Below are 24,504 nucleotides of genomic sequence, written 5' to 3'. Positions count from 1 at the left end.
GAATGCACAATCATTGTCCACGTAAGAGTTACGTTACGTTTTAGCGGAGTTACAAACTTTCAACCTAATAAAAGTATGAATCTGGGAGAAAAATATAACCTTAGTATGATACTTGGATGAAAAAAAAGAGAAATTTATTCATTTTTGGAAAACCTCGATGGCATAAGAGAAATTTATTGACATAAAAAAAAAAGTTATATATAGTCAGAGGGATATAAACCTTACTCCTCATAGAGCAAGAAAAACAAAATACAAGAAAAAAGGGGAGGGACATACACCTTACCTCTCTTGAATAAGAAAATACAAGAAAAAGAAGGGGAACATTGACCTTACCTCTCTTGAAAAATAAAATACAAGAAAAATAGTGGGTGGACATAGGCCCAACCCCCTATAAACATAAAAGGTAAGAATTTGCAAGACAAGTTGCAAAACGAAAAGGAAAGTCCAAAAAGATTAGGTAAAAAAGAAAATCACACATCAAGAAGGGGAGACAAACTTGTAGGCTGGCATGCCCAAGAAATTTGAGTGTAGAAGAGAAAAAATCTCTATAGAAGGAGCGGCATGTCAAGCAAGTGAAGACGAGATAAGCTATAAATTGGCTAATTTGTCAGCAACTGCATCCCTTTCTTGAAATGTATAAGAGCAACGGAATACCATGTTTTGCAATCAGAAAATACAATTTTTTCAATGTGTCTGGAGCGACCAAAGAGAGAGAAAGATCCAAAAGCAAAACAAGATATCACACTAGAAGAGTCACTTTTAAGCCATAAATTTTGCTAACCCCGTACGTGGGCCAACTCCACAGTAAGGATGATAGCATGAAGCTCCGCATAAAAGGAAGTACGATGCCCCAAGCTTAAGGAGAACTACCAAGAAAATAACCTGTAAATCTCGAAAAACCTCAGCAAAAGCTGCATGACCCAGGTAGCAAGGTCATCAGTACCAAGAAAATGGTGAAGGATGTCAAAGAAGAGGGACTATGGATGGAGCTTTACAAGATTCAGCCGAGATTGCAAGAGAGATTAAAAGTTGCTTACCCAAAATACCTCGTCCATGACCAGGGTGAAAACTCTAACCTGCCTAATCCAGACCGAAATGAATGGCAAAGGCGTGAGAAGGAATAAGGCTTACTTTCAAACTTCACTTTATTACGCATCTTCCAAATAGCCATTAGCAAGAAAAACCATGAAGTTAGCCAGACATTGCAAAGTTGTAGAGAAAATCGCTTTGACACAAAAACAAGCGAAAATCTGAGAAAGAACCCGTAAGCAGAAGAATAGTTCCAAATTGGGTAGCCAGCCAACACCAAGCCCATTGTGCAAAATCACAACTAAAAAATAAGTGTTCAATAGATTTAGAATTTTTGTAACATAATTAGCATATTAGAACCAGCGGAATGCCTTGTTGCTAAAGTTGATCCTCCGTTGGAAGCTTTTTGAAAGAATCTTTCAAACTAAAATAGAGTAGCGAGGTGGAATGAACAGACGCTGAATAATGGATGCCCAACTCTTAACAGAAAATCGATGACGAACAATTTCATAGCCATCAGAAAACAAAAAGACTCTAGATGTAAAAGCTTTCCAAATTAACATCTCCTTCCATCCTCTTCTCTCACATTCTCTTACTTTGTCTTTCTTTTGCTATAAAAAATTAATATAAGATATTTACATGGTTTAACCGTGACCGTTCAAGTAGGAAGGGAAGGAAAGGGAGAGAAAAAAAGAGAGAAGACAATCATCCTCCACTGAATAATACAAAGCGCAAAGAGATAGTGATATACAACTAAATATTGCTTTCTTGTCAAACTGATCATGAACACATTGTTGGAACGTGGGACACCGAAGAGCAACCAAAAAGATGTAACAAAAATTAACAAGCTTTCGACCTACCAGAAGAGAAATTTATTATTGTGACGGAAATACGAGTAGTATATTATATGTTTTTACATAAGTGGTGTGAAATTTTATTTTTTAAATTATTAACTTTTTAACATAGATATCTCATAATTTATATAATAACACGTAATGTAACACCTCATGTGCTGGTCATACTAACAAATCTCTCGTAGCAGAGACTAATGGGATCAAATCACGGTAATTTTTACCACACAAAAAGTGGCACTGTGCATACGTACGTCAGCTGGTTACTCGTCGAGAAAAAAAGTAACGGTAAAGCTGAAGGTCCGTACAATGCATACCTTAGACTCTTGAGTCCGGCAGGTAGCTGGTACCTAGTGAGCTACACCGGTATGTAAGAAAAAATCGAGGTTTCTTTTCCTGGCCCCGTTGGAAATAGAGAAAACGACTACGTAGTACACCTCAGCTAATCAGAAGTCGACAACACATCCCTTAAAACCCCACCGGTTTTCCCAAAACCACTTGTGTTCACAAAAACCGCTTAATCTATCATCATATCAAAAGTCTGTAGAGCTAGTTACAAGCACATACATTTTCTCAGGCACCTTCACATATTTGGCTATAAGAAGAAACTTTGCATAAATTAATATTCCCATTAAATTGTAACTATATTTCTTTCTTTTTTGTATATAAATCGACAGCCTACCAGTTCATTTTCTAGGTTGTCTTTCTTTTTCTGGGGGTTTCGGTTGTTTGGTTCTTTTTTGAGAAAGAAAATCAAAGAACGAGCAGTTGAAAGAGTGAGTGGTAACTGAGAGTCCATAAATATTTAATCATGGGGAGAGGTAGAGTTCAGCTGAAGCGCATAGAGAACAAGATCAACAGGCAGGTGACTTTTTCCAAAAGAAGCACTGGGCTGCTGAAGAAGGCTCATGAGATTTCTGTCTTGTGTGATGCTCAGGTTGCTTTGATTGTCTTCTCCAACAAGGGGAAGCTCTTTGAGTACGCCACAGATTCATGGTATACTATTTTCTTAATTAATTGTAACTCCTCATCTCAAATTTTATTTACTCAAACCTAGCTAAAATTTCTACCAAAGAAAAAACCTAACTTCTCTTTTCGAGAAACCTAGAAATTTGTATTTGTAAGAAAGTAAATGGATTTAGAAACGCCGCCTAAGAGATCGAGCTCAACCTAGCTAAAAAATTTCATATACCTTGCTTTGATAGAGCATCTCCAACAATACTAGCTAAATTTTTGTTACTGTAGCTAGCCAAATGACCCAATGTTAATTTGGTTAGCCATCACTCTCCCAACAATACTAGCTACTTTAGCTTAAGTTAAAATATTTTATTATTATTTTTTCCTAAACTTAACACTCCAATCCCTTTTTCTTCTCTTGAAGCCCACAAACAATGCGATTTTATAGTTTTTAATGTTTAACCAAAAATTAACTTTATCTCTTCTTCTAAATCTAGCTAGTTATTGTTTACCGAATTAAAATAGCTAGCCCGTTTTGTTCGGTTTTTCTATATTTTTTCAAAGTAACCAAAAAGCTTTATTTATTTAAGCTGTTGGAGATGCTGTTTTGTTTCCTCTTTTTGCATATTTTTGTTTTGTTTTCTTTCACTACAAATTTGTAATTAAGGTTGTACCATAAACATGTGATTTTATGTTTTCGTCAATGGTTAACCCTGAAATTTCAATCCCATAACCCTGAGTTGTACCATAAACATGTAATTAAGGTTGGAGATGCTGTTAACTATAATTTATTATAGATGAAGTAGCTAGAGTTGTTAATTTGTAATAATCTGATGCTGGTTAACTGAGTTTTGGTTTTCTGCAAGGTAATTAGAAGATCGATGAAAGCAGTATGAAATAATATTAAATTAGCTAGATGTACTTCTATTGACCAAAAAAGCTAGATGTACTTCTTTTGTGTTTTTTCTTTTGTTGGCCAAATTACTTAATGAGTGTTTAAAATTTAGAACTCAAAATTAATTAGAGTATCAAGGTCTTAATTAGTGGTTGCCTCTGACAAAAGAAGCATGTTGATCAGTACTTGTTTTATATATATATATAATATTTGGGAAAATTTGAAATAGGTCCAATTTTATAAACCACCTTTTGAAATAGGTCCAATTTTTAGTGACTTTTGATTTTTGAAATAGGTCTAATTTTTAGTTACTTTGGACCCATATCAAAAAACCCCTTTATATTTTTCCGTAATAAATTGAACCCAACAATTGTGATGAGACTAAACTTGCCGGCTTGATTACTAATTCTGAGAGCGATATGATATAATCATTACTAATTCTAATCCTTGTTAACTTAGTAATGAGTAAGCAGAACAATTTCTTTTGTCAGCAAAAGTAAAAACATCAAACAAGGAGTGGAAGCAGCAGCAAGTAGAATCCTAGCAGGATAATATTCCACTACCATATATGATATATAATACCCCTTAGAAAAGGGAAGGCGACAGCACAGACGAAGTACATAATACAGTTTGAATATTGTGTTTTTAACTAAAGAATATATGAAATGAAATGAAAGGAAGCCCAGAAAACATAAATCCTGGTGCATTAAATCTCAGATGTTTATTTAAATAATACAGTCTTCAAAAGGAGCTCAATTATTTGAAGTTAGGAGACCATTAAATAGCTTAACTTGTGCTATATGTAACAGTCTCTTTGTAAACAGATGTATATAATATATAGCTATATATTAACAGTCTCCTAGTTGATCATATTTACACACACACATTCAGATCTGTAGTAGTACTGGAACCTCTTAGAGGTGAAATGTGACTTGCTTGCTCGACAGTAAACCGCAAACAAGAATAAAAAGTGCAAGACTGTTGCAACTCCAAAGTTTTTATTGCCTGGCATTCATTATATAATAATCAACATTATTTCATGCGATGATGATCATGACTAATTTTCGTAATCATATGAATATACTCCCTTGGAAGTGTTTCAAAACTTCTATCATATTATTAATCAATCAATTCATTAAGATGGGGTTTTTGATAGAGACTTTTTCATATGTTTGATATTGCTGATCATGGATGTTGCAGCATGGAGCAAATCCTTGAACGCTATGAAAGATACTCTTACGCAGAAAGACAGCTAGTTGAACCAGATTTTGAGTCGCAGGTTTGCCATGACATCAAACTCCGAATACTAATTAACCTGTTACGCCTTATTTTGATTGAGTTATAATTACTCATACAATTTCTTGATGCGCAGGGTAACTGGACCTTTGAATATTCCAGACTAAAGGCTAAAGTTGAGGTTTTGCAAAGAAACCATAGGCACTATTTGGGAGAAGACCTGGATTCCTTGACTCTCAGGGAAATCCAAAGTTTGGAGCAACAGCTTGACACTGCTCATAAACAAATTCGATTAAGAAAAGTACATACTTATTATGCTTGCTAACGAGGATCGCTTTCTCTTAATGGTGCATTTGTGCTTACACTAGAATAATTTTGAGTTTGATGACACTAAAGTATTCTCTTAACTTCTTTCAGAATCAACTCATGCATGAATCCATCACTGAGCTTCAGAAAAAGGTTAGGGCACCTATAGCATGTTTTTTCCGTTGTAAATATGTTTAGACTCTGCGAGAGCAAGAGAAAGGGTACTGTGTAGCATATATTTTACGTGGCTCATTTAATTGTTTTTTATCTTTTTGTGTCGTGCAGGAAAAGGCGATACAGGAGCAAAATAACTTGCTAGCAAAGAAGGTAATAATATGCTTATACTATTTTATCACATAGTCAAATAGGGTTGTAGTCTAGGGTTTATGTTTGCCTTTAACTTGGGTGGTTTTTTATGTGATGATTCTTCTTTTCGGTTTTCTGTTTATCATATAAATTTTGGAAATAGATAAAGGAGAAGGAGAAGGCTGCAGCTCAGCCCGAGGTTCAAAACTGGGAGCAGCAGAACCATGACCTTGACCTGCTTCCACAGCCCCTTCCATGTCTTAACATTGGGTGATTATTCTTCCCACATAAAATTCTTAATTCTAGGGCCTGTTAATTTGTCTTGTTTTATTAGAGCAATTTCAATGGAAAAGATGCAGCTTTGAGATGTAAAAATCACATTTACATTTCATATAATTTTGGGAAATCTAGATGTGGTTGTTGCTCCAATGTGAAGATGTAAATTTCTCTTAGAGAAAAAAAAAAAAGAGCAGATGAAATTTACATCTTCAGGTCAAGATGCGTACTTAAATCCCTTCAAATGTATAATTGGAGAGCTTTCTGGCCAATAAGAGATGTATATGTGCTACACATCAAGAGATGCTCTTAGCATGTTAATATTGTTTTATAGAGAATCTGTTTGACCACACTGACAATAGTGATGAATCAGTTAAGAAGTTAATTAACTTGGTATCAACGACCCTAATTAACTTGTTTATATGCAATGCATAGTCTGATACGATATGATATGCAGGGGGACGCAGCAAGATGAATTCCTTCAAGTGAGGAGGAACCAGCTGGACCTTACTCTGGAACCATTTTATTCATGCCATCTCGGCTGCTTTGCTGCTTGATCAACAATCAATCGGTAGAAAAAGAAAGGAAGAATTAAAAGGAAAGAAAACAAAACTATATATATGTGTGCTATTTCTGTATTAAATTTCTGGTTTGTTCGTAAATTTTGGACCAACCCTAAACGTACTGCTTTTGTAGCAATCCATATTTTGGTACCATATGTAAGTTATTGAAAGGAAGATTATCAGACGATGGCAATGAGGAACTGAACTTTGAAACTGTCCTGTAATTCTATTTATATTTCCCAAGACCTGAGAAATATTGAGTAAATGTGTGAGCTAAACTCTATTTGACTGTATTTTTTCTCTATAATGTTAGTTTAATTATTAAATTAATTAGGATTTTGGTATCTATAACTGAGGTGACTTTGGAGGAATTTAGGATTTTTCTTTTTCATTTAGGGTTTACAGTTTAGTGCTTGATTAAGATACAACGTAAGTATGCACAAGAAACGAAAAAAATAAAAAAGAGATGCATGAGAAACAATAACAGATAGAATAAGTCACTGCTCAATTGGACAAATACTTTAAGCCGGAAAGTTATAGAATACTTGCAGCCTCACTCTTTCAAGAAGAAAGAATTGCAAAAAAGGAATCGAACAATTGAAATTAGTTCAAGGAGCGTATCAAAATACAAGAATCTAGCACACAACGGTGACCAGCCTTTTCGATTTGGTGACCAGAAAAAGCTCTACTTTTCTGTTGGTTTTGGTATCTCTTCACTGATCATTGCATGCCAAACAATTTGCGTTGAGTCTCAAGACGTTTCACTAAATAAAATCACCTAGAAAATCAATTTAATTAACAACGGTCAGATGCAACACAAAGTTTTCCGATTTGATTAAATTTAGTTGGAAGAAGTTACAAAATCCAAATATTTCAGTTATGTTTTGGCCAATAATTTTCAGGATGAACTTCACGTCATCAGTCATTGGCAAAGAGATTCTACCACTACACCAGCTGTGTACTAGCCTTGCCTTTAGTCACGTGATATTCGCAGAAACTTGTGTACAGCCGGTGCCAATGTTATGCAAGTTTTGCCTCATCAGCTAGAAAACAAATTGGAGTCTAAACTCAATTTGCACGTTAAGAGTAACCCTAATTCAGAAAGTGCCTCTCGGAAAACGTGATATTTGCTATATCCATATATACAGGTTAAAAAAGGCAAGGAAGAAATTGATTACCCGGCTGCAAATTGGGCAGGTTGGGCTTCTCTCCATCCATTCAAAAATACAAGAAAGGTGGTAATTGTGAGAACACTCCACTGTTATCTTTGGATTTTCAGTCGTGTATTCTGCAGTCGTTACAAGAAATAGAGGAACCCTCAGCATAAGATAATTATACCCTAAAGTCAGTTTATAAAAGAATAACACATATAATCCACTAATATTCTGGCATAAGGAAACAGACTTCGCTAAATTAATGATCACCTTCCAGGCATGTGGGACATTCTTCGCCACGTTCTAATAAATCATAGATATACATAAGCCCTGTGGCTTCTTTTCCAGATGATGACTTCTTTAAGGACTCATTAGGGTTCTGATATATTAACCCTTCATTTAGTCCCTCTTGTGGAGGGGGTTGGACAACTTGGACTTCAACAGTAGTAGTGCCAGATTGTGCAACCTGAGGTGCCCCATCGGGTATTGAAGTTGCGTCGGCAACCTCATTATATGAATTGACTAAATTACCTCTTCTCCAACTGCTGATTGATGCTCTATATTTCTCAATCTAAAAATAGATATCAGATGATCATCAGATTTCAATTTAATCGATTAATCGAGATAAGACCCATAGAAACACAAAAATATGAAGGTGTCAGATGAACTTAAGACCTATTGACCTTTGAACTTTTGATTATGTCATAAAACTAAAAGTTGCAAACATAATTAACGAATTTAGGAAAGTGATAATCAAAATCTGAAAAACATACTTTGTTGTACAAGTTTTGAGTGAAGCCAACATCACCATTACTGGCATTGTCACCGTTATTATCTTCTATAGGATCCTTTGACCGGAAGCAAGAACAAGCCGAACCCATGTCTCACACCTTCAGTTTTTTTACTCAGCTTAACCAGTCCCCAGCCTGCATTGACCATAACAAAAAAGAAAAAAAAAATGTCAAGATGATGAGTGATGATGATTGCAACAAAAATTACAAAATCAAACATTAAATATTTAAGAGGCATAAAAGTCGAAAAGCAACGCCATTGAAAGATTAAATTGCTCTTAAAAAATCACATAATTTATTTAAAAGAAATATAGTATTGATGAAGAGTTTAAAGACTATAAGGCAGTAGAGAGGCAATATACTTCAATGGCGAAAGTGCATCCTCCACCCTCACACTCCGCAATAAAAACTTTCCAGATAACCAAACAGAAAACAAGATAAAGAAGCGGCAAAAAGGGTTTTAAGAAATAATATTAAGGCACTGAATTTTGAGTCAACTGAATTTCTAAAGTCGTGTTTGTTTATAATTCTAATTCTAGTTCTGTAGTCTTTTTTTTTTTTAGCAAATTAGCGTCTTCTGCTTAATTACAACTTAAAAGGTCAAGATCCAAAACTTTGACCCAAAAAAAAAGTCACAGAGAATTCTCTCTCTTCTAAATCATTTTTTTTTATTACTAAACTCTCTTCTAAATCTTTTGCCCTTCTCTTCGTTTCTTTCCTCTCACACTTTCTTCTTTACCTTTTTTCTCCATAAAGAGTAAATTTAAAATGTTAATGTGATTTAATCGTAATCGTTCAAATAGATGAAAATTACAGAAAAAGAATTTCAAAGGAAGATAAACCTACTCAAATACGAAAGAGGTAATATTTCATGGGGCCTAATTCTTGTGGGCTATCTTCGCTGACACCGAATCTTCTTTTGCAAGTTTCCTTCCCTTTTATTCTGGTTTTAGTTCGGGCTGAACCCCAACTACTTTTGCGACCCTACTTTGAAGCCTGTTAATATATGCGCTGCTTGCCACCAACTGAGGAAAGCCCAAATGCACGTAGTAGGATGACATCTTCTCCAGTGTCCGAATCTCTAATGACGGGAAACTTTTGTGTGATTGTGACATTTTTATCACAAAATGTTACGTAGTATGATATGAGTGAACTTGTAATACTACTAATGGGTTATCCTCGCTGAAAATTTTAATCAATTAATGAAGTAACAAGTCAACCTTATTCGCTTAATTGCCTTTAGCTGCAACAACATTATATATCATGTTTGGCCACTTTCTTTTGATAAGACATGCAGAAATCCCTTTTTCTTTCACAAATCTACTGTTTCTCTTTTTTAAGATTGGAAGTCTCAATGGAGGTTGGCACGTCCTTGTAAAGTAGTTTAGCATCCTAATTAACGAAAGATTTAGCACGTTAACAAACAAATTTTGTTTCCAAGCACAACCTTTAACTTGTTTCATCATGTCTAAATTCGACATTCATTACGTACCCAGTATGATCTCGCTATAACTAATACTTCTGATTAATGTTGATTTAAATTGATTTTTTGTAGATAAATATCGTTACAGAATATTTAACAAAATAAACTGTTCGCAAGAAAAATTTGTACAATTCTAATTATAAAGTTTATGCGATATGCTAATAACAAATTAATGGAGAAAGTGGTGCACACCATGCATGGAATGGATGAAAGTATTTTCCGTCTAATAATATCATCCTGCCACTCGATTTACTTGAATTGCAGTTCAAGGAATCTACTGTGTTAGTTTTTGTGTGGTTTAATTTTCATTTTTGTATTCTTAATTGTGCTGGCATCCTCTTAGAGCAATTATTAATGTAAGATTGAAAATCCAGAAAAGCAAATTATAACTTTATAATGTAGAAAGGCTTTGAGTTGTGCATTCTATATTTGCATAAACAACTAGCGTGGCTCAAACGCAACCAATATCACTGTCAGAGAAATCAAAATGTACACATAAATCCAATAATTTTTCACGCATTAAAAAAAGGTTTATAAATCATTGAGCATAAAAGCTCAACTGCCATTCATGCTTTATCATAAAAAATTCACAAATTACAGTCGGATTTCTTTGAGGTTGGCACATATTTATTTGCTGCCGACTATAAATCACATGCATGTATAGAACTGTATGACTCACTAGCCTCTTGCCACACATGTATGTAAGTCTTGCAATATCTTACACGACCCATTAACACAATATGAAAATAATAGACTTTGGGTTCACATGCTAACGATTCGGGTCGTTATTGGATCATCCGTTAAGAACTCAATAACAAATTGAGTCGTTTTCTGGTCATCCGTTAAGAATCCAATAAGATATCGTTTGTCAAGACATTTGGCTTGAAATTTTTTTGCATGACCCATTAACCTGACACGAAATTATATGACTCTTTAACGAATCAGGTTGCGGGTCACCTGATAAACCGTTAAGATATTAGGTTTGACCTAATACGACTTGTTCAAATAACGAGTATGACACGAAAACGACAAACACGACTCATTTGCCAATCCTACGCGTACTTGTTTGACAATTGACTCTTTTTATTTTATTATTTGTTTTTCTATTTGATAATATATATTATTTATCTATTTTTAATTTTACTTATTATAGTTATTAATTTTTTATTAATATATTTTGACCACCCGAAGTAGGTTTTGTTTTTTTTTTTAAAAAAATTCTTAATGGAAGAAGGCAATTTGAATATTATGAAAACTTCATCCTTTTTGGCTTCTTCCTTTGTACACACACACACACACACACATGTATGAATCATGATGAATAACAGGTTTTACAATTTTCAGCTAACTACAGAAAAATTGCATCGTTTAATCATCTATATATTTAATAAATACATAATTCATTATTTGGCACCAAACCGTTGGTAGTTGAGTTAATGTATATATGTTTATTTGGATATGTGATCAATATATTGTTATTTTTGTCAAGTATTTTTGTTTTTGCTTTGAAAAATAATTTGATTATCCTAACATGCCAGATAACCTTGCATGGCCCTACAGCTTCAAGAGAAGCACGTTACTAGAAATAGCACCGCATAAAGGGAAAAAATAAAAGAAACAGAGCAAACATGATTAGACGGCAAAAATAAAGAAAACGAATAAAGCAAATGCAAAGCAGAAATAACTTAAACACCATGGGCCCCATGCCACATCTAGAAATTTGTTCAGCTTCAGTACTCCACTTTATATATAAGAATTACAGGCATCTCAAAGTCTATCGAGTTTCATATCAGGAAATGGGGAAAATAGGCACTAAATTGCCTAATTTCTGTCTAAACAGGATTAGGCCACACGTTAGGGTTCGGTCGCCAACGATACAGTCCAAGCCAGATGTTTCAGATGTCGCTAAAAAAAGTAGTGATGGAAAATTTGAGGATTCTAGGAATGTTGGAGAAGAAGAGAAAGTGAAAGCAGCTGCTGGTGGTGGTGGTGATGAAAACCCTAAAAAAGCTGCGTTGGTAATTGCTAGGAAAATCATGATTGTGGTTGATTCCAGCCTTGAAGCCAAAGGAGCTATCCAATGGGCTCTCTCTCACACTGTGCAGAGCCAGGATAAAATTGTGCTGCTTCATGTCACCAAATCTGCAAACTCAAAAAAAGGTTGGACATTTTATTTTGTCGGTTTTCATAGGGAATTAATGTTTTTTACGGACAAGTGTGACTATTTCGAAGAGTTGATAACAGTTCTTTTTTATGTAACTCTACTTTAATTTTCTGAGTGAAGTTATAGAAAACTGAATATATGACTTAGGACCGATTTGAGATTGATTTTGCGAGAAACACTTATTTTGAAAGAATTTTGATTTATGACTTATTTTGTTACAGCTGCAGGTGAGGAGACCAGCAAGGAGATAGCTCCATCTCCAAGAGCTTATGCACTTGTCCACTCTTTGAGGAACATGTGTCAGTTGAAGAGGCCAGAGGTAGAAATTGAGGTTGCAGTGGTGGTGGAAGGGAATAAGGAGAAGGGTCCAAAAATACTGGAAGAGGCAAAGAAACAAGAAGTGGGATTGCTTGTACTGGGGCAGAAAAAGAGGTCTACTACATGGCGTCTTCTGGTGATGTGGACCGGCAACCGGGTCAGCGGCGGCCGCGGCGGTGTGGTGGAGTACTGTATACAAAATGCCAGTTGCATGGCAGTTGCTGTGAGAAGGAAAAGCAGGAAGGTTGGAGGGTATTTGATTACTACAAAGCGCCAGAAAGACTTCTGGCTATTGGCCTAATTAAGTAATTAAGAGTGCAAGACAAGAGCATATATATATGATAGTCTAATCTCGCTGCATGAAAATTATGATTGTTTCTGCATCTGTTTGTAAATAAAAGGGTGGTTGTGAATGGAAAAAGTGCGACTGTAATTATTCAGGTCAATGGTCTATTATTTCTTTGGAGAGGCAATGGGGTCCCTCCCTTGACTCCTTTTATTGAGTGTCTTATCTCCAATGTATGTAAAGGCAAAAGAGAATCCTCTCCGGATCCTTTTTGTGAGAATTTTGGAAATTCTTAAATCATATTCGTTCATCGTATATCGAACGGATATGATTGGAAGATCTCTAGGATCCTCACAAAGAGGATCCGGAGAAGATCCTCATTCGTAAGGGCCTAGCTAACCTCACACCAAGCATCTTTGGGACAGATTCCCTTACTCAGGACGTGGTTCGGGACATGTTATATATAGATGAGGTAAAAGCCATATTAAAATGAACGTGGATATTGGAGGTGAAATTTCTCATTTTGCGTTAGCAATATTTATCAGAAATTTTGACAGAGTTAATCGAAAGAATGGTTCCCCTTCTGTCGGAGAAAGTTTTGGGTGCGGCACCCGGAATTTCTCCTTGTTCAGATAAAGCCTAACAGACGGTCATACTTAGAAAATGGAAAGGACATAAATTAAAGAAGCTAACTGCTAGGCCCTAGATCTTTTCTTTGAAGAGAAGCCACTCATTTCAGTCCCATGGCCTGAAATATATACAGCAGGTCCGTTCTAAGACAAGGGGCCCTTCATCTGCTGCGCCTTCCCAAAGCTTTGTCAGGGTTTAGGAAGGATTTCTATATCACGTAGTTTAGATATATAAATCCTAAAAATGGAATTCAACCATCAATTGATAGAATTCAACTATCAATCGACATATTGTGAGATTTATAAAATATGATCGAAAAAAACAGTCACCTATATCATGTAGTTTTTAGTAATACACAATCATCATGTGACTGCCACTAATCACTACTTAGAAGCTCTAAGTTTATTCTCACAAACAACAATTGTTTATGAAAAAAATTATTGTTACAATTTACAAAGACACATTGCTTTTAGTTACAAGGGCACAATTACTCGGATCATGAACCTCATCACTTACTAATCACAAAATAATAATTAATAAGTGAGTTGAAGATCAATTTAATTTAAAAATGTACATATTTTTTGACCTCGGTATTATAATTTAGTATCATAAATTGTTTAAAAATTTAAGGCCTACAATGATCAATTTGTAGTAACAATGACATATTGATTATATATCTAATATAATAACGACATAATGACAACAATAGTATAATGACGATATGACAAAAACTAATCATTTCTACAATTAAATCCCAAAAAACTGATTATTCCAAGTAATTATCCAAAAATTTGTAGTCTTGGACAAGATTCGACTCTAACAAGCAACCCACACCCGACTCAGATCCGATTTGTTCCCAACCCGGCCTGTCACTCTCTAGTCCCATCTTCCTTTCCAACAAACAAAACTTCCCGCAAAATCCTAAGCCCCGCCTTCTTCCTCGAATGCTTAAACCCTAAACCACCGGCATCACCTCCCTGCTCACACCAGTCTCCAATGGCGAAACACAAGGAGAAGCACCACCAGAAGTCCGTTTCGAAACCCAACCCCTTCGAGACCAAATCACCAAAACCCGGCAGAGCTGACGCCAATCACAACCATGAGACGGCGGCGACGGCGAAGAAGAAAAAGAATAAGTTAGGCCCGAACGCTGTCGCCATGAAGCACCAGGCCCCCCTAAAACCCAACCCGTTCGAGACCATTGGTCCCGTAGGAAATTCAACATTCTCGGCAAAAAGCGCAAAGGCGAAGAGCGCCGAGTTGGCCTCTCCCGCTCTCGCGCCATTGAAAAGGTACTGAATTGCGTCACTCCCTTTCTGAATTTACTTCAAATTTTGTAATTTTATTGATTTATTTATGTTTTGGTGGCTCAGAGGAAGAACACGCTGCTGAAGGCGTACGAGCAGAGCAATAAAGCTTCGGTCTTTGTCGATAAGCGAATTGGGGAGCATAATGACGAGCTCAATGAGTTCGATAAGGCCATTCGGCGTGCGCAGCGTGAGCATCAAGTAAGCTCATTTTCTGAATTTCTACCCATTGTTTGGGGTCAGCTTTGTTTTCTGTTTGGTTACCAGGAAAATATAGGGAAATAGTAAACAGTTGTAGTTTGTCGCACAAAGCTTACCTCATTAAAATGTACATATCTAACACATGATATCTAAATTTCCTTTCTTTTTGTCAAGCTTTCTACGCAACTATAAACTCTATTTCAGAACTATATTCAGTTTAATTTATGGAATCATGGGTAATTTATTATTATTAATGTGTTTTGTTTCTCATTTTATTTTCTTTTTTTTCTCTTCATTTTCATGAATAGTTAAAGACGAACAAGAAAAGCAAATATAACTTATCAGATGGAGAAGAAGATGACTTTGAATTTCAAAGTCTTGGTGCATTATCTGAAAGGGATGATTTTGAGGATGATGTGCTGCCTGATGATGACGACAATGGCACAGAAACCACTAAAACTAAGAGTATGTGTAGAGATACTTCTATCTGTGTTGTTTGTTTATCCAGTAGGGTTTCAGTTTTCATTTGTGCAAGTTAGATTTTGAATGCATCATTCAGGGTTCAGTTACCACTTACTATTTGAAATTTGGTTATTGACATGTCCATGGTTTTTAACTGTAATGTTTGGATAGAAGTTCATGTGGTTGATGGTTGAGTTGGACAATTCTGGCTTCTACTTAGTATCATTTTCTGGACTAGGCTTTATCACAAGTATCCGAAGGAACTCTTGCTCATATGGAGTAAAGGAAAGTAAAAACCCTCAAAACGATAGCAGATCTTTGATGCTAACCAAAGTTTTTTTAGTGATTTTATGTTGTTGTTGGAAACACGTGCATCTCCCCATGATTTGGTGATTGATTGTTAGGACTGTTCTAATAGCAGTAATGGTGCCTACTTTGTTCTCTGCAGAAGGGTTAGCCATTGACAGATCAAGTGGATGGTGATCTAATGGAAGGAGAGGAAAATGCGAGCCCTTCTGCTATCTGAATTTTGTTCTGTGATATTCAAATTCAAGATTGTTTTAGATATGCCCATCAGTAATATAAGTGTTTGTTAGATTTTAGGTATTGTACTTGTATTAGGATTTTAATTGACATTTCTTGATTGCTTCGCTGCTTGCCTCATTATATGACATTTAATAGTTAATTCCCCTTCCAATTTAGAAATTCATTGTAGTTTTAAAGGAATTCTGTTTCTTGTGTCTCCCACTATAGTCTATTCTTTTATCTCACTCTGTCTCCCCCCTTATAAATGATCCTAATTGGTTTCATTGTTTTCATACTACACAGACCTAAAAGCAAGAAGGAAGTAATGAAGGAGGTTATGGTAAAAGACAAATATTATACGGTGGGTTTCTAATCCTTTATAGCATTATTCTAATCCTTTATGGCATTAACTTGTTTGGTGATAATGGTTACATGCATTCCTTGATACTTGTTTTTCTTTATTTACGATTTCCTTTGTTTTTCCTTTGATCCATTCTAGGCTGAAACAGCAAAAGATAAGGAAGAACTAGAAGATTTTAGGCAAGAATTGGACAAATCCTTCACATCCATAGTGCCCTCTAAACTGTTACAAATTACTGAACCAGACAAGAACATTCCAAATGAGCATTCGAAGAAGGATGAGCTTTCTGAACAGGTATTTTCTTGAAAGTCCTTTATTGGTTTCTAACTTCTTACAGTTCTGTATTTTTTTCTTTAGTATACGAGTTTTTTTTATTCCTTGATATTTACAATTTCACAGGAAAAATCTCGTCTTATTTCAAAACTTTTGGCAACTTAGTCATGGTAAGCCGTGCTCAACCCTCTGACAGGACAAAGACACCTGAAGAGATAGCACAAGAGGAGAGAGAGCAGCTTGAGCATTTGGAGGTATCTTATTTTGTTACAATTTATGAGTGTTTTTGCATTTACGCATGTCATGTGCATGCTAATTTGATGTGCCAATGTACCTGTCTTTGCTTTATGTTGAGATTTTTATTGTTGCTAATAAGTTCAATGTGCTGGTGCCAATATATGTCCAAATTAAAAAGCACTGGTATATACATAATTGTAGTTCCTTCCTCATAATCAAGGAATAGTGCAAATTTTTGAAGTTATTTACAATATTAGCAGTCCATATTAGTAAATAGTGGTAGAATGTTGGCAAGTGCAGTTTATATGCGTTTGGAAACTAGATATATCCTTTGTTTGTTATAAATATATATGGTAACTGGTGTCATCTCTAATACAATTTGTTTAATTTGATTCTGGTGTGGTGCAAGTGGCATGATGTTTTGAGGATGTAACAAGAAAATGCATTATATTCAACTTTTTTGAATGTTAGGCTTTCCATTTCCTTTTGGGCATGCTTAATGGGAAGAAGTCATGAATGGGAATGATCCTGGTTACCTTCTTTGATGATTCCTTACTTGGTTAACGTGTTTTATTTATTTTTTAATTTTTAATTTTTCATATTCCTCGTGTGTTAGTATACACATGATATGTTGGGAATGATACCCATACCTTGGATGTCCATTTTTGATTAGTAAACGTGCCCTTTATTTAGTGGAACAAATAACTTTGAGAAATTGGATGTTGCATCTCATTTGTACTTTTTTAGTATGAATTGAACGCTCATTTGAGTTTGTTTCACAATTCAGGAAGAGAGACAGAAGAGGATGCTTGCCACTGATATCAATAGTGATGATGACAATGAAGATGCTGAGACATCATCTAACCATAATAAGCCAAGACCCATATCTGGAGATGATCTTGGCGACTCCTCTCTTGATGAAGAGCTGCGGATTAAAAAGGGTTGGGTTGATGAGATTCTAGAAAGAAAAGATGCTAGCGATTCTGAGAGTGAAAAAGGTGACGCTTCTGAGGATTCAGAAAGTCCTGAAGATGACAGTGAAGGATCTGATAAAGATATTAATCTGGGTGAAAATAATCTATTTATGAAGGACTGGGAACAAAGTGATGATGATAATCTTGGAACGGATTTGGATGAGGAGGAAGAAGAAGAAGATGGGTCTGAAGCACATGAAGAGGATGATGATGCTGACGAAGAAGAGGTGGAACCAATAAAGCTGAAAAAAATTGATGCCTCTGAAGCCAGTAAAAAAGAGGGCGATTCTTTAGATGCCAAGAAAATATCTCAGGACGGTAAACGATCTTCTACTCAGTCATACCTCCCATACCTAATTGAAGCTCCAAAAAGCTTTGAAGAATTAGGTGCATTGGTGTATTATCTTTCTAATGCCGACATTGTCTTGATTATCAATCGAATCCGGAAAAGCAATGCAATCAAGCTTGCAGCAGAAAACCGGAAAAAAATGCAAGTTTGAAACTGTTTGTTGCTTCTATGTTTTGCAAACGAGTATTAAAATTATTTGTCAAATGTGGAACAATTCTGTACTGTCATTTAATATTTGACTTGATCCAAGCAAAAAATCAGTGAAGATACACATCTTCGGTTTTCATTATATTTGCGAAGTACCCATGAGTGTTTCTGCCATTTTCCAGGTATTTTATGGTGTACTCCTGCAGTATTTTGCAAGCCGTTGAATATGGAGTTGTTAAATTTTCTGGTTAAGCCATTGATTGAGATGAGTATGGAGACTCCATACTTCGCTGCAATTTGTGCTCGTGAGAGAATTTTACAGGCGCGGACAGAATTTAGTGAAACTGTTAAGAACCCAGGTAATCCCTAATGGAATTTATAGTTTTTTGTTTATTTGGAAGCATAGTTACAAGCTTGCTCTTGCTAGGGTGCTGACTTCTCGTCATTGTTTTGTTTTTACAGAACAGAGTTGTTGGCCTTCTTCAAAGACATTATTTCTTCTGAGGCTTTGGTCCCTGATATTTCCATGCTCTGATTTTCGCCATGTGGTCATGACTCCAGCAACACTGTTGGTGTGTGAATATCTGGCGCGTTCTCCTATCATGTCTGGTCGTGATACTGCAGTTGGTTCTTTCTTGTGCGCCATGCTTCTCTGTGTATGTATTTGGTAGTTATATGAATTGGTCGATTTACTGTTCTGTCCAACAGTTTCAATTCCCAGTTCTTTCTTTTAAAATTAATGCATTCTGTAGATAACCAAACAATCTCGGAAGTTCTGTCCCGAAGCAGTCATGTTTCTCACAACATTGTTGATAGCAGCTAAAGACAGAAAGCCAATGCCAAGTCAAAATTCTCATGTATGACTGCCTTGTAATGTATTTTTTATATATTAGGCGGCACCTTATGGTTTCATTATCCTGGGAAGGAAATTAGTTTACAGTTATATGATGAAGTAACAATCCTCGTTTTGTTTTCTTGCAGTTTTGTCATCTTATGGAATTAAAAGCAATCAGGCCTCTTTTATGTATACATGAATCTATAGCTCAGGTTGATTCTCTGAATTTTCTCACAATAATGGACCTGCCAGAGGACTCCTCTTTTTTCAGCTCTGACGATTTCAGGTTAGGAAATTGTTACCGTACTCAATGATACATTGTGGAAGTGCCCACTCAATGCATGTTGTTTAGGGTTTATGCAGACTGGTTAGTTTTGCTGTTTATAAATGATCCTCAAAATTGGTCCAACTTGATTTTTGCCACCATCAGATTATTGCTTTTGTAATTTTAAGTTTGTTTATCAATACTGTAAAGTTTGCATATGGTATTCTGCCTTTAAAAGTTGAACTTTTAATTTACAGGGCTAGTGCTGGTGACGGTGATTGAAACTGTACGTGAGTTTGTCATCTTTTATGAAGGATTCAGTTCTTTTGCCGAAATCTTTTTGCCAATTTCAGTATTGTTGCTTGAAGTGGCGGAACAGGATAGTATGCCACAAGTATTAACAGACAAATTGAAAGATGTTGCTGAACTGATTAAGTCAAAAGCAGATAAACATCACATTCTGCGGCAACCACTTCAGATGCGGAAGCAAAAGCCAGTGGCTATCAAAATGCTCAATCCGAAATTTGAGGAGAAGTAATTTATCTTAACCACCCATCCCCAATTGTCTTAATGTTAATTGTGTTGGGTAGTGCTTGTACGTATTGCTGGATTCACCACTGATTGATATTTTGTTGTGCAGCTTTGTGAAGGGCAGAGACTATGATCCAGACCGGGAACGAGCCGAGCGAATAAAGATGAAGAAACTTTTGAAGCAAGAAGCTAAAGGGGCTATCCGTGAACTGCGTAAGGATAATTATTTCCTTTACGAGGTGAAGGCAAGGGATAAGGCGATGATGGAAGAAGAGAAAGCTGAGAAATATGGAAAAGTACGACTTTTCCTACAAGAGCAAGAACATGCTATGAAGTCCGGGCAATTAGGAAAAGGCAAAGGCAAGAAGAGAAGGCGATGAGTTTGGTTTTTATTGTTTCGGTTGCGTATTACCTTCTGATGACTTATGCCTTCGAGGTTAAGGTAATAAAGGCAACATTAGCAGCATTTCTGATATGTTCTTCGTTACGTTTTTTTGGGTAATAAATTACTCAAGGTTTAACAAAACAAAACAAAAGCAAAAGGCTTAATCACCATGTAATGTTAATCAACCCCAACTCCAAGTTTAACATTCAACATAGATCATAGGGGAAAATACAAGAAAACTAAACAAAACAAAAGCAAAACTCTCCACCTCTCCAAGACTCCAACAACTGTGGATTCATATTTAAGGTACTCTCTCAGTTCCAACTTTCAACTTGCTACTTGCGCAGGTCCCTGAAGTAAGCAGAAGGGTCACGCTCGAAATCACCCCCGAAGATTCGGTACCCTCTTTCGGGAGCCTTCATCGTGTTCCTTTGGCCGGAACCCGATCCAAACACTCCATATAGACCGTACGCAGCGAGGGCTAAAACTGCAACAGTTCCAGCCAAACCTGCCACAGTGTTCTCATTTCCCTCCTTACTCTCATTCGCTCCCATTTTTGGATATATGTATATAAGTTGAATCTGCAACATACAGATTGTTATATAGTGTATTATTTTGATTTACTAATGAATCCAGGAATTTCAAGAGTCGAGCAAAAGATTAATACATGCACCCGGAAACGGCCAGATTAATATTGATTGCATTGCACTCTGCGTTTGCTGGTTCATTTAAACTTCACTCTTCCAATTTCCGAGTATACGGGAACTCTCTGCATGTTCATTAAGGCTTTTAATTTGAATGGCATGTTATGAGAGAATTTTGGGTGTCACTGGAATACAGATTGGCACACCACGTGTCATAATACAAGTATAAGAAAAGATAAAAAAAAAAAACCTTCGCTTCACATATATTATGACATAGCTGTATTGGCTGTGTACCGGTAACTTGGAAAAATCTCTCCTCATCAAATGCACATGAAAAATTGGAACTTTTTATTTTAAATTTAACTCAGTTTCTCTCCAGAGCGCTATTCCATTAGGAGTTGCCAAGTCCCGGATTGGATCGTTTGGTTTGGATTGTAGCAAAGAAAAGGCAGTGATAGAGAAAGTTTAGAAAATTTGACAATACTGCATAGTCATTGGCGACAATTTCTCTTTGGATTGTAGTAAGTGAAGAAGCTTGGGACAAAAGTGTTATCTTGTTCATCGGTGTTAAATAACAACAGCAACTAAAACTTTACAAATATGGACTCCTTAAGAAAAAATCAGCCAAACTGATTCTACAATTCCTGCCTTGTCTAATCAGACTATCACCTTTGTTGGCTGCCTCCGACGTATCAATCCACTGCCCTCTCAGTTTTATCCTTGTATCCAAACTCATATATTTCTCTACAATAATTACTACGATAATTGAGATGAGTAGTAAGTCGAGAAAAATATTAATTCATCCAACGACATCAATTACACGAGTTGATAATGCAAAATTAGGTATAAACAGGATGACATGGTAGGAGAGATTTTTTAATGTACTTGGTACACTGCACCACGTGTCATATACAAGTAGATGGACACTTAAAAAAGCAAAAGCCTTCTCCTTATGTATATTATGACACGGGTGAACTGGTTGTGTTCAAGTAACTTAGAAAAATCTCTCCTCCTTCAATGCACATCAAATGTTGCAACTTTTTATTTTAAATTTAAACTCAATTTCTCTCCAAAACATTATACAAGTTAAAAGTCATATATGACTCTCTAGTCAAGTGCAAAGTCATAATGAATGCATTTGATGCAAGAAAAAAAAATGCTTCTGCTAGAAGTGTTTTTATTACAAATGAGTTGAAACTTTTTGTAAAAAAAATCCAAGTGCTTGTTATGCCAAATGTGGTTAGAAGTGACATTTTAGTAATCAAAAATCACTTTTAGCTCTTCGAAATCCTAAACGGGACTGAACTCTATGTTTGTGTTTAAGGACCATCATTTTATACACCCTCTAATAATCCCTACCTATTTGTCACACATTTTTGGATTGTAGCAAAGAAACGGCAGTGATAGAGAAAGTTTAGCAAATTTGATAACATTACAATGTCATCGGTCACAATATCTCTTTGGATTGTAGGAAGTATTCGGACGAGTAACAAGAAGCTTGGGACAAAACTGGCACCTTGTTCATCTGTGTTCACAATGAACAGCAACTAAAACCTTATAAATATGGACTTCTGGCGAAAACTCAGTAGGTTCATAGACATAGCCAAAGATATATTTAAGTGTAATATACAAAAATGACTACTTTGGGAAGGGTAGTGATCATTTCTGCAAGCTTTCTGTGTGTGTTCTTTGTCTTAGTTATCATCAAGATCCTTCACAGGCTATGGTGGACTCCGCATCGTATTCAGAAGCAGATGGCTTTGCAGGGGATCAAAGGCCCTCCTTACAGACTTATTCATGGAAACACCAAGGAAATATCCGACATGATCAAGGAAGCTATGAGCAAGCCAAAAACTTTATCACACGACATATTTCCCATAGTTCAACCTAACATGCACACTTGGACTCAGATATATGGTAACTAACGATCTCGTGTTAATTATGGTATATTAATCTTAATTTTTAGGTAAATTGTGGTCATTTTTTCAACAGGAAGGAATTATCTTCAATGGCAAGGCTCTCAGCCTCAGTTGGTCATAACGGAACTTGAGTTGTGCAGAGAGATACTGAATAACAAAGATAGAGCTTATCCGAAAAGTGAGCCCACCGACTTTTTAAGGAAACTGTTAGGAGATGGCCTTGTGACAACAGCTGAAGGTGAAAAATGGAAAAAAGTGCGAAAGCTCGGCACCCATGCGTTCCATGGAGAGAGCTTAAAAGTAAGTTTTTACAGCTACCGGTACTTTCTTTTTGCAAAGACTACTGAAGCCAAATTTGTCAACGGCATCGTGGTATTGTTTTTCTAGAGTATGTTCACGGAAATGGTAGCGAGTGCGGAGACGATGCTTGAAAGATGGAAAAGTTATGAAGGAAAAGAAATTGAGGTGTTTGAAGAGTTCAGGTTATTCACATCAGAAGTGATTTCTAGAACTGCATTTGGCAGCAGCTATGTAGAAGGACAAAACATTTTTGAGATGTTGACGAAGTTAACCCTCTTAATTTTCAAAAGTTTTTACACAATCAGGCTTCCCGGCATCAGGTAACCATTTTTTTTCTGTCCATTCCACTTTTCCGGACAAAATAAAAGATCTCAGTGCAAATACAAAACTTGAATTGACACAAACTTCCCTAGGAAACTTGTTTCTCGAGAAGGGACATGAAACAAAGTTGATTGTTTGCAGTCAACTATTCACAAGGAGTTTTTGGTAGATTATTTCTGTTCTCGCATTTAGTCTTTCCGTTTAATATTGCAGCCAGTTTTTCAAAAGCAGTGATGAGATTGAAGCAGAGAAACTTGAGAAAGGAATACATGCCTCCATAACAGAGATTATTAAGAAAAGAGAAAAAAAGTCAATGAGCGAAGGACAAGACAGCTTTGGGTGTGATTTTCTTGGATTGCTTTTGAAGGCTCACCATGATGCCAATGACAACCAGAGGATTTCGGTGGATGATTTGGTTGACGAGTGCAAGACGTTTTACTTTGCAGGACAAGAAACCACTAATACTTCGCTTGCTTGGACAATCTTTCTTCTCGCGCACCATACAGATTGGCAAGAGGAAGCAAGAAAGGAGGTGATGGAATTATTCGGCAAACAAACTCCAAATCCTGATGGCATTGCCAAACTGAAAAAGGTAAGAAAGACAACAACTCAGTTAATTGCTTGTTTAAATGTCAGAAATATGTTCTCAATTAAGATTCGATATCCTGATTTTATTATCTATTTTTCGGGTTCATGCAGATCAATATGATCTTCAACGAGTCTCTAAGGTTATATTCCCCTGTTGTTGGTTTTGTGAGGAAAGTTAAAAGGGAAGTTAAACTTGGAAAGCTCATTGTTCCTGCTAATTTTGAATTGTTTGTCCCAAATCTAGCACTTCACCGTGATCCTCAAATCTGGGGAGAAGACGCGCATCTTTTCAAACCGGAGAGATTCTCAGAAGGGGTTGCTAAAGCAACTAACAATAACGTTGGCGCTTTCATACCCTTTGGAATAGGACCTCGAAGTTGTTTGGGATTGAACTTTGCAAATACTGAAGTAAAGATTGTTCTGTCCATGATTCTACAACGCTACTCCTTCACACTGTCCCAAGGTTACGTGCACTTGCCCTATCCCTATGTGACGATTCACCCACAACTTGGAGTTCAGGTAATGCTACACCCACTTTGAACTGCGAAGGCCGGAATTGCTCATAAATCTTGCTCTCGGTAGTATCGAGCAGCTGGACGTTGATGCCTTTGGTCCTTTGGATGTGCTTGCTACCT

The 24,504-nt window shown here is 36.2% G+C and overlaps 4 protein-coding genes across 5 annotated transcripts; all 4 read left to right on the top strand.

Moving 5' to 3' along the window:
* Nucleotides 1-2,424: 2,424 nt before the first annotated feature.
* Nucleotides 2,425-6,712, top strand: LOC103947273 (agamous-like MADS-box protein AP1). The gene is made up of 7 exons (XM_009358165.3): nt 2,425-2,876; nt 4,933-5,011; nt 5,105-5,269; nt 5,386-5,427; nt 5,560-5,601; nt 5,744-5,850; nt 6,314-6,712. Exons 1-7 carry the CDS (start codon nt 2,692-2,694, stop codon nt 6,411-6,413), a joined length of 720 nt encoding a protein of 239 aa, XP_009356440.2. The 5' UTR covers nt 2,425-2,691; the 3' UTR covers nt 6,414-6,712.
* A 4,846-nt stretch (nt 6,713-11,558) lies between these two features.
* Nucleotides 11,559-12,809, top strand: LOC103947276 (universal stress protein PHOS32-like). 2 transcript variants are annotated; one of them, XM_048572238.1, is made up of 2 exons: nt 11,559-12,007; nt 12,239-12,809. In XM_048572238.1, exons 1-2 carry the CDS (start codon nt 11,644-11,646, stop codon nt 12,628-12,630), a joined length of 756 nt encoding a protein of 251 aa, XP_048428195.1. In that variant the 5' UTR covers nt 11,559-11,643; the 3' UTR covers nt 12,631-12,809. The 2 variants fall into 2 exon arrangements, with proteins under 2 accessions (XP_048428195.1, XP_009356444.2); XM_009358169.3 differs by having other exon boundaries at nt 11,565-12,007; nt 12,233-12,806.
* Nucleotides 12,810-14,085: 1,276 nt separating this feature from the next.
* On the top strand, nt 14,086-20,742 carry LOC103947277 (nucleolar protein 14). Its single transcript, XM_048572243.1, is given in 17 exon segments — nt 14,086-14,446; nt 14,449-14,537; nt 14,619-14,753; nt 15,062-15,242; nt 15,689-15,718; nt 16,040-16,101; nt 16,240-16,409; nt 16,550-16,628; nt 17,399-18,079; nt 18,264-18,291; nt 18,294-18,440; nt 18,544-18,737; nt 18,834-18,938; nt 19,063-19,213; nt 19,445-19,715; nt 19,822-20,154; nt 20,445-20,742. Coding segments are annotated over 16 exon segments (2,799 nt in total). The 5' UTR covers nt 14,086-14,241; the 3' UTR covers nt 20,093-20,154; nt 20,445-20,742.
* Nucleotides 20,743-22,375: 1,633 nt separating this feature from the next.
* On the top strand, nt 22,376-24,409 carry LOC108867239 (cytochrome P450 CYP749A22-like). Its single transcript, XM_018647484.2, has 5 exons — nt 22,376-22,658; nt 22,734-22,960; nt 23,048-23,280; nt 23,495-23,873; nt 23,981-24,409. The coding sequence occupies exons 1-5, from the start codon at nt 22,376-22,378 to the stop codon at nt 24,407-24,409; spliced, it is 1,551 nt and encodes a 516-aa protein (XP_018503000.2).
* The last annotated feature ends 95 nt before the right edge of the window (nt 24,410-24,504 follow it).

This window comes from the organism of the source record quoted next, unplaced genomic scaffold, assembly GCF_019419815.1.
Source record: "Pyrus x bretschneideri cultivar Hongxiangsu unplaced genomic scaffold, Pyrus_bretschneideri_v1 Contig6, whole genome shotgun sequence".
NCBI classification, from domain to species: Eukaryota; Viridiplantae; Streptophyta; class Magnoliopsida; order Rosales; family Rosaceae; genus Pyrus; species Pyrus x bretschneideri.
This window is presented reverse-complemented; position numbering and strand designations above follow the sequence as displayed.

Excerpts from the sequence above, each read along its gene's own strand:
- LOC108867239 (XM_018647484.2), top strand. The coding sequence starts at position 22,376 with ATGACTACTTTGGGAAGGGTAGTGATCATTTCTGCAAGCTTTCTGTGT. Across the intron at positions 23,281-23,494 it reads ATCAGGCTTCCCGGCATCAG|CCAGTTTTTCAAAAGCAGTG; the intron begins GTAACCATTTTT and ends TTAATATTGCAG. Across the intron at positions 23,874-23,980 it reads GCATTGCCAAACTGAAAAAG|ATCAATATGATCTTCAACGA; the intron begins GTAAGAAAGACA and ends GGGTTCATGCAG.
- LOC103947273 (XM_009358165.3), top strand. The coding sequence starts at position 2,692 with ATGGGGAGAGGTAGAGTTCAGCTGAAGCGCATAGAGAACAAGATCAAC. Across the intron at positions 2,877-4,932 it reads GAGTACGCCACAGATTCATG|CATGGAGCAAATCCTTGAAC; the intron begins GTATACTATTTT and ends TGGATGTTGCAG. Across the intron at positions 5,602-5,743 it reads ATAACTTGCTAGCAAAGAAG|ATAAAGGAGAAGGAGAAGGC; the intron begins GTAATAATATGC and ends TTTTGGAAATAG.
- LOC103947276 (XM_009358169.3), top strand. The coding sequence starts at position 11,644 with ATGGGGAAAATAGGCACTAAATTGCCTAATTTCTGTCTAAACAGGATT. Across the intron at positions 12,008-12,232 it reads ATCTGCAAACTCAAAAAAAG|CTGCAGGTGAGGAGACCAGC; the intron begins GTTGGACATTTT and ends ATTTTGTTACAG.